This window comes from Leuciscus leuciscus (assembly GCF_965113295.1).
Source record: "Leuciscus leuciscus genome assembly, contig: HAP1_SCAFFOLD_863, whole genome shotgun sequence".
NCBI lineage: Eukaryota > Metazoa > Chordata > Actinopteri > Cypriniformes > Leuciscidae > Leuciscus > Leuciscus leuciscus.
The window spans coordinates 9132-18129 of NW_028117877.1; the positions used below are offsets into that span (position 1 = coordinate 9132).

The 8998-nt window shown below is 37.3% G+C and overlaps 3 protein-coding genes across 3 annotated transcripts; all 3 read left to right on the forward strand.

Annotated features, from left to right (window-relative positions):
• The first annotated feature begins 1896 nt into the window (after positions 1-1896).
• LOC309492037 (histone H1-like) lies at positions 1897-2646 on the forward strand. The gene has a single exon (XM_082191047.1). It carries the CDS (start codon positions 1900-1902, stop codon positions 2506-2508), a length of 609 nt encoding a protein of 202 aa, XP_082047173.1. The 5' UTR covers positions 1897-1899; the 3' UTR covers positions 2509-2646.
• A 645-nt stretch (positions 2647-3291) lies between these two features.
• LOC309492036 (histone H2A-like) lies at positions 3292-3763 on the forward strand. The gene has a single exon (XM_082191046.1). It carries the CDS (start codon positions 3330-3332, stop codon positions 3714-3716), a length of 387 nt encoding a protein of 128 aa, XP_082047172.1. The 5' UTR covers positions 3292-3329; the 3' UTR covers positions 3717-3763.
• Positions 3764-4503: 740 nt separating this feature from the next.
• On the forward strand, positions 4504-4944 carry LOC309492035 (histone H3.2-like). The gene has a single exon (XM_082191045.1). It carries the CDS (start codon positions 4519-4521, stop codon positions 4927-4929), a length of 411 nt encoding a protein of 136 aa, XP_082047171.1. The 5' UTR covers positions 4504-4518; the 3' UTR covers positions 4930-4944.
• Positions 4945-8998: the final 4054 nt, after the last annotated feature.

Below are 8998 nucleotides of genomic sequence, written 5' to 3' on the forward strand. Positions count from 1 at the left end.
CCGAGAACAAACTTGCAAACAGACCTTAGAGTTGACGAGTGACATACAATAATGGCTCCATGACATGAACTAACACAGACAGGGTATTTATGCACAGACACTAACAACATAAATGGGAACAGCTGGGTGTAATCACAAGTGATGGGAACAAACAAGGATTATGGGAAATGTGGTTCCAGGATGAACAGGAAGGAAGGGACCTCTAGTGGACACCCAGTGGAAACACAACAGACACTGTGACACTGCATGTGTGTTTTCTTACAGAACTTTCTGCCTCTGACCTGTTTGCATTTGTGCCTTTGCTTTTCCTTGTTTTCTATAAGTTTTATACATTTTAAATGGTCTTTCTCCTTTACATCGGGCCATTCAGTTAATATTGTATGACCTAAAACACTTGTTATATACTTGACTATAACATGTAGGCCTACAGCACATTTTTACCACACATTGTAGATCATAAAAAAATAAATGTTATTTTTGTTTTAAAATAAACTTCAGTGAGAAATCCGATCGGCTGGTAATATTAGCAAAGTTAATAGGGACCGTTTCTTTAAAAAAAATCTAGCACAACATTAGGCTTCAGTATTTGAGTATTGCATTATTAAGATGTAATAAAAAAAAAAATTGTTGGATCCCCTTGGTGTCCTCAAAATCTCTAGGGAAACATGAGGAAAATGGTGTTTCATATAATTACTGTGTGTCATGATAGCCCCATTTCTTTTCACAAGAACAAAAGTAAGAAAATTATATTTCATTCTTAAGGCTCCACTTTTGATTATTCTTGTGTAAGACTTCCTTGCTGAACTTACACAGTCTGACCAAAATCCCAACTTCTGTGCAAATATATCAAACATATAGTGCAAATTATATGACTATTTTATGAATTAGCATTCAATAGTGGTTAAATCAAAATATAACAAACTTACAATAAGTGACCTGTTCTTTATCACATTAATTTAGCAGATGGTTCTATCCAAAGCGACCTATGGAGAAATACAAGCGATACATCTTAAGGAGGCAATGGCATAAGAAATGCTTGCAATACAAAGTTTCAAACATTGTACAGAAATGTACAAGCTATAGAACAAGGGAAATATGAAACTGGGGGGAAATAAGTTGTTTTTTGAGTCACTTTCTCTGCCTTGCTTAAATGAGCAGCTCATTCAGATCAGTTTTTACATGATCCTCATTCACATGCCGAAAACTGAGATAAATGACGAATAAGGATAAACAAATATGACGATTTACATTTTTATTTAGGTGATATGATGTACATAATCTTATGGAAAGGTTATATATTTATTATTAAAAGTAATACAAATTATTATTATTTTAAGGACAGATCAGCTGCTGACATGAGAGTCACAGAGAGACTCGGAGCCTCCGGATGATGTTCGTGTGCTTCAAGCTGCCCACAACAACATCTGTATGAAAGCCTCCTCACAGCCCTCCCTGATGCTGATTTCATAAAAACTCTAATTCAGACTGTTTGCTGAACACACAGATGACGCGTTCAGGCTTTTATCAACCTTTCCACTTAAACTATCCATCAAATTTACACGCAGCTTTTCCCCGTGGCTGATGCTCGCCTTGGATTTGATCTGACGCAAAATAAACTTTTCATCAGCGTCGTATTTTAGTCTCCAATGAAAGCTCAGAACTTCTGCTTGGTGCTCACTTTGTTTTGACTGTACCAAACTATTTTACCACTCCAGTTTTGAACCAAATGTAAGAGAAGAAAATACACGCGTGAGGGGCTCGTGGACGCGCACAGAGGCCGAGCGGGCAGGTTGAGTCTATAAGGTTCTCATGTGTTATTTAAGAGAGCAGCGCCGGTCGAACGTCATTCATTGCTGAAAGTAGAGACAGCGTTTGAAACACTGATCCAATCAGAGAGAAATGGCAGAAACCGCCCCAGCACCCGCTGCTGCCGCCCCGGTTAAAGCGCCCAAGAAGAAGTCCGCCGCGAAAGCCAAGAAAGCAGGTCCAGGCGTCGGCGAGCTCATCGTCAAAGCTGTGTCCGCATCCAAGGAGAGGAGCGGCGTGTCCCTCGCCGCGCTGAAGAAAGCGCTCGCTGCCAGCGGCTATGACGTGGAGAAGAACAACTCTCGCGTCAAAATCGCCATCAAGAGTTTGGTGACTAAAGGGACACTGGTGCAGGTCAAAGGGACCGGTGCCTCGGGCTCATTCAAGCTCAACAAGCAGCAAGCCGAGACCAAGAAGAAAGCGGCTCCTAAAGCGAAGAAGCCCGCGGCCAAGAAACCCGCTGCTGCCAAGAAGCCCAAGAGCGCAGCGGCTAAGAAGCCCGCCGCCAAGAAATCTCCTAAAAAGGCCAAGAAACCCGCAGCCAAAGCCGCTACGAAGGCGACTAAGAGCCCCAAGAAGGCAAAGAAGCCAGCAGTCGCTAAGAAAGCAGCCAAGAGCCCAAAAAAGGCAAAGACTGTTAAACCTAAAGCGGCAAAACCTAAAGCCGCCAAGCCTAAAAAGGCAGCGCCCAAAAAGAAATAAAGTCCAGTTTTTGTTCCTCAACGGCTCTTTTAAGAGCCACCCACTAATTCTGAATAAGAGCAAAACTCGTTAATATCAATGATTTGTGTTAAGTTTGAAAACGAATAGATGAGATCTGACTTTGACCTCTTAGCAATCTGAACAAACAAGTCAAAACTGTTTTAAAAAAAATTAAAAATGTAAACCATTATTTTTAAGGAATTTATTGTAAATGGCAAAAAAAAAAAAAAACCCACACAAAAAAAAACAAACACTTAGGAGGGTTCAGACAATGATCAGTCGAAATATGTTGTACAATACAGTAGAGAATATACACACAACACTATGCTGGAGAACTGTGACAATACAAACAACCCACATCCAACAATATGGACAGTGATAAAAAAAAACTCCAATATTACAATAGGAACAGTATACTGTACAGTATCAGACGGTCAATGTCCCCAGAATATACAGTGTGTGTGTGTGTGTGTGTGTGTGTGTGTGTGTGTGTGTGTGTGTGTGTGTGTGAAAGGTGTGCAGCACATTTGGTAGAAACAGCGTACAATATCTATTTTTGTATTTATTTAAATTTCATATATGTAATTTTAAATTTCAATGGTTTCATCTCTTCTGTTTTACAGATAATTAATGCTTGTTCATAATCCCGCCAGAAAGGGGGTTGGGCTTTGGAGGGAAGTTCAGTGATTGGTTTGAATCTTTACAGACTCTAAACCAATGGGCGATTGTCACTCTCGTTTAAAGACAGTGTGTGGAGCCACAATAATTTCATTCTGTCACTTCTGACTGAGGTGTTTGAAGTAATCGATCTAAAAAACATAATGAGCGGCAGAGGCAAAACCGGCGGTAAAGCCCGAGCGAAGGCTAAGACTCGCTCCTCCAGGGCGGGACTGCAGTTCCCCGTTGGCCGTGTTCACAGGCTTCTGCGCAAAGGAAACTACGCTGTGCGCGTCGGTGCCGGTGCTCCTGTTTATCTGGCGGCGGTGCTCGAATACCTCACCGCTGAGATTCTGGAGCTGGCTGGAAACGCCGCTCGGGACAACAAGAAGACCCGCATCATCCCCCGTCACCTGCAGCTGGCGGTGCGCAACGACGAGGAACTCAACAAACTTCTGGGCCGAGTGACAATCGCTCAGGGCGGCGTGCTGCCCAACATCCAGGCCGTGCTCCTGCCCAAGAAGACCGAGAAACCCGCCAAATCTAAATAAGCATAGTGAACACTGGGTTATTGAAACAACGGCTCTTTTAAGAGCCACTCATATTATCTGACTACGAGCGCTTTTCTCTGTTAATATTTATAAACAGTATAAAATATTTTGGTTGGGGGGGGGGAAATGACCCACCAAACGACTAGTGTATGATTGTCTACCTCGACGATTGACCTTACAGTTGATGTTGTGCATGTTGTAAGCACACGATGACTCCCTAATGTTTTTACCACCAAATCCATCTCCCTTAATCTAAAAATAAATTTGTTTTCCAAGCTCTGATAATATATTGAATATTTTAATAAATTATCCAAAATAAAAAAGTAACATGCATATTGGCTTCATGAAAACCGAAATTGGTCGAGTCTTTTCCCTTTAGTAGCAGGGCTGATCTACTGATCCCCCATTTCACGAGGATGGAAACCCTGGCCTAGTCTGTCTTGCTGCAGTGCTTTTATACTGTGATTTTGTTCTAATCCGAGATCTGCACAAGCACTGGGAATTAAGGCGAGTATTTCAGAACTAATAAATACAATATTGCGAGTATAAAGGCGGGCAAACTTAAGTCAATGGAACAAAGCAGCTCGAGTGGGAAACCCATCGCTTGTTTGAAAAGACGAAACGCGCAGTCATTGGCTGGCACTCATGCGCATAATATATATATATATATATATTAGCCAATCAGAAGGCCTGCAACATCGCGTCACTATGAGCTCGTGGCGGTTCAATGCTTTAAAAGCGGGTGTTTAACGCAGAGCAGCATTTCCAGCGCAAGCAGGACAGAGAGAGAAAGACTGCAGCAATGGCAAGAACCAAGCAGACCGCTCGTAAGTCCACCGGTGGTAAAGCCCCGAGGAAGCAGCTCGCTACTAAAGCCGCCCGTAAGAGCGCTCCGGCCACCGGCGGCGTCAAGAAGCCTCACCGTTACCGGCCCGGGACCGTGGCTCTGCGGGAGATCCGCCGCTATCAGAAGTCCACCGAGCTCCTGATCCGCAAACTGCCCTTCCAGCGGCTGGTGAGAGAAATCGCTCAGGACTTCAAGACGGACCTGCGCTTCCAGAGCTCCGCTGTCATGGCCCTGCAAGAGTCCAGCGAGGCTTATTTGGTTGGTCTGTTTGAGGACACCAACCTGTGCGCCATCCACGCCAAGAGGGTCACCATCATGCCCAAAGATATTCAGCTGGCTCGCCGCATCCGCGGAGAGCGCGCTTAAACCTGCTTCTGCTTCAACCCACAAAAGGCTATTTTAAGAGCCACATCAATTACTCTGAACGAGGGAATTTCTAATGTAACAGAAAATAACGAATATTAAACATAAGGGTCCTACGCAGCATGGTGTTTTTTTTAAATTAATTATCAGATCTGAATAATCAGAAGAGACCGTATATCGAGCTTCAACAACACACACCGTGTCACTGCTCAGGCAGGAAATGAAGGCGAACCATATATGGCTTAGAGCGGGTCATTATTAGACTGAAAATACATGATCTGATTATTGATATTCATTTTAAACATTGTAGGTAATTAATGTAACATTTATATTTTTTTATAACTAGTTTACTATGGGAAGAATAATTTATTAAGATGACATCTTCATGTTCATTTGTAACAAATACTCAGTTTGGTTGTTTGATGCCACATATACATTTTATAAAATAAAAAAAAATAAAAAAAAGTGCAATGTGTACTTATTCCAAAAGACACTGTAACACTTTAGAATAAGGTTTCATATGTTAACATTATTCTTCAAAGGGACAGTTCACCCAAAATAAAAAATTCTGTCATCATTTACTCACTTTCAAGTTGTTCTGACTAAACATGTATGGATTTCTTCCTTCTGTTGAACACAAAAAAGGTTTTTTATAGAATGATGGTTACCAAACCATTTCTGGTCCCTTTGCCTTTGTTCATACTATGGAAGTATGTAATGTAATATGTATAAAAATGGTTTTGAGCCAGTTATTTATATCTTCTGCTATAGTATGTCAGTAGGAAATATCTTCTTTTTTTTTTTCTTTTTTTTTTTTTTACATTTCCAAACATAGAGGGTTATATAGATAAGGGTGTGTGTGTGTGTGTATGTATATATATATATATATATATATATACACTCATATATATATTTTACACAAAATAAAAATCATAAAGTTAAAACGATATCAAACAACTTATCTGCACAAAAAGGAACTATTTTCTAATTTTTCTACTTTCAATATTAAATATTTTTTGGATGATATTTCTTTAGGATTTGCAGAAGTGCAGACAAAATTACCATGATGTGCTGACACTTTTTAAAGAAGAAAAATTGCTGTGTTTTGTACCTTTTTTATTTTATATATATATATATATATATATATATATATATATATATATATATATATATATATATATATATATATATATATATATATATATATATATATATTTATATTTAAAACTTAAGTCATAAACTTTTGTTTTACTGTTTTAATATCATCAGCTGTGTGCAGATACAAGTTAAATGTAAAAATTTCTATGGATTTGCTATTTATATGTGTGTTTGAGTAAAATGAACATTTGATAAAATACTGACAGCATTTCTTCCCAATTTCAAGTAAGAACATGTAATTTATAGAGCATTTGTTTCCAGAAAATTAACACTGGTAAAAAAAACAAAAAAAACAAAAAAACATTACAAATATAGAGATTCTTTAGTTATTATTGAATAATAACCTGAGATACAACATTGAATGAGTAATTATTTCTATATGAGCAATGACTGTCCTAAAGCCAGTGACAATATCTTTATTGTTCATTAAATTTACATGCTAAATTAGTTATATAGTATGAGCTCTAGCTGTTTGAACTAAAATAGATTAGAGGGCCACCACTCCCTTTATAAGTGAATTGTTGAAACTAGTTGAAACAACAATTTAATATTTTTATTAAAATATTTAAGTTTAAGTTATCAACACAAAGGCTGTCACCAAATACACCAGCTCAAAGTGAGGCGTGCCTGACTTCATCTACCCCAAAGGCTCTTTAAAGAGCCACCCATCCTTTCAGATACAGAGCCTTTGTGTTTTATCTACAGTCTTGATCCTATGATAATTTTGCTGAATCTGCTAATATGAACACTGTCTCGGGTTTTTGAGGAGATTTATCAAACCGATTATTAGCCAGAGCAGGTTTCGTAACACTAATCCAAATCTTTTAGTCTGCCATTATTTTAAAATTATGAAAAAAAGCTATTTCTAGCTTGTTGTGTAAATGGTCTACTATCACAGCTTTTCATACTTTTGTGTAAATCTCATCCACTCCAAAATGCAATGTATTCCTTAAAAAAGCTTACTCAAAAGTCTATGAATCAGTGTTCATTATATTATTTTTAAAAAGAGAAAAGTCCAAAAATCTGAAAATAAATACATAAATAAATACAAATAAAAAAAATCATAAAACAAGATGGATTTGCAGAAGTACAGAAACAATTACCATGATGTGCTGACCCTTTTTAAATAATTATATTATTTAATAGAATAGATAAATAAGATTATTTTTTTATTATTTTTTTATTTTTTTTCATCTACTTAAAACTCAATTAATACATTCATAAACTCATGTTTTAATGTTTGAATTTCAATTGCTGTGCTAATGCCAGTGTCAATATCTTATTGGTCATTAAATTGACATTCTAAATTAGTTATACATTATGAGCTCTAGTTGTTAATTTTAACTAAAATAGATTAGAGGTCCACCACTCCCTTTATAAGTGAGTTATGTTGAAACAACAATTTCATATTTATAAGTAATCAACTTATCAACTTAAAAATGTTCATGCTACAATGTAAGTTCATATAACTTAATGTTGTTTGTTGGTTGAAGATAATTTAATTAGAATTTGTGACAACAGTTTAATTGATTCAAACTGTTTAATTTGTTTTAGGAGTGAATTGTGTGGACTGGACAAAAAAAAAAAATCCACAATACTAAAAAAAAAAAAAAAAAAAAAAACTGTGCCAAATCCATTGTGTGGATAATTCCGCTGTGAAGAAGTCTGCAGATGAGTGGAAATAATGCTAGCACTAGAGAGATTAGCAAAATACAGACAGGTTTTTGAGAGACTTTAAAATGGTACAATACAATGTTCACAAACGCAAATGACTAAGATGTACAGTGTAAGAAAATAAACTGTGAATATCATCAAAAATCAATTACTTCTGATTCTTATATCTTTTTTTGATACAAAGCATTGCTCTATAAGTTATGGTCAGTGCTTAATATGTCAATTCTGAGCTGTTGTGCATAATTATGACCATGAAGAAATGAGAAGCCAGCGGAAATGGATTTGAGGCAATGTTTATTCATTGGAACAAAATAAAGATAAACAATGTTTGCATCCACATCTTTATGCATAGACTTGCACACGTTACTCACTCACTCACTCACTCACTCACTCTTAATGGAAAGCCGTAACAATCTGAGTTCCTCTTTCAAGTACTTAACGCAAGTTATTTGTTTTCCAATGTATTGACTGATAGCTCTCCTGTCCTCATGTTGAGAAAAATCATGAGTAAGTGCAGAGGCATTGTGTGCGCTGTGAACATGATGCTTATTGTAGTTCTATGTGAGCAGGCATTTACTCATTTTACAAAACATAATCCTGTATTTAATCTCACTTTATTAACCAAAGTCTTTGCTGCTGACCCATAAGGATCAAATTAATCCATACTAATAAGCAAAAATGACTTTAGATAAACATCATTTTATTATTATTATTATTATTTCTAAAGTAAGAGTGTTGAACTTTCTTCTCCTGCATCCTATTCTTATGTGGCCAAGGCAATAAATAGTAAAGCAAAAGTAACATAACACATTACCTTCCATAAAAAAAATAACTAACTATGCAATGTTACTTTAAGGGAGTAACACAATATTGTAAAGCATTACTTTTAAAAGTAACTTTTCCCAACACAGCAGGTAGTGGCTTCAACGAGTCGGGTTAGTTAGTCGGGAAGGGAAAGGTAACAGAACATGTGCATTCTCAGATTTAACATCTAAATTTAATGCGCTGGACGTATAGATCATCTTGAGTTTTCTGTTAGTTCAAATGCGCTTTAAGGTGATGGAAACAGTTCTTTCGCATACTGATGGCGTGTTGTGGCCATTTGTGCATGTAAACACCATGGTATTATCCATCAAGCCCAACAAAAGATCTGACCAACATCCTTGACATCCGTATGGAATTAGGAAGTTTAAACTCTAGCCATATTCATTTTGCACATGGGCGCAGCCACCAAAGGTCT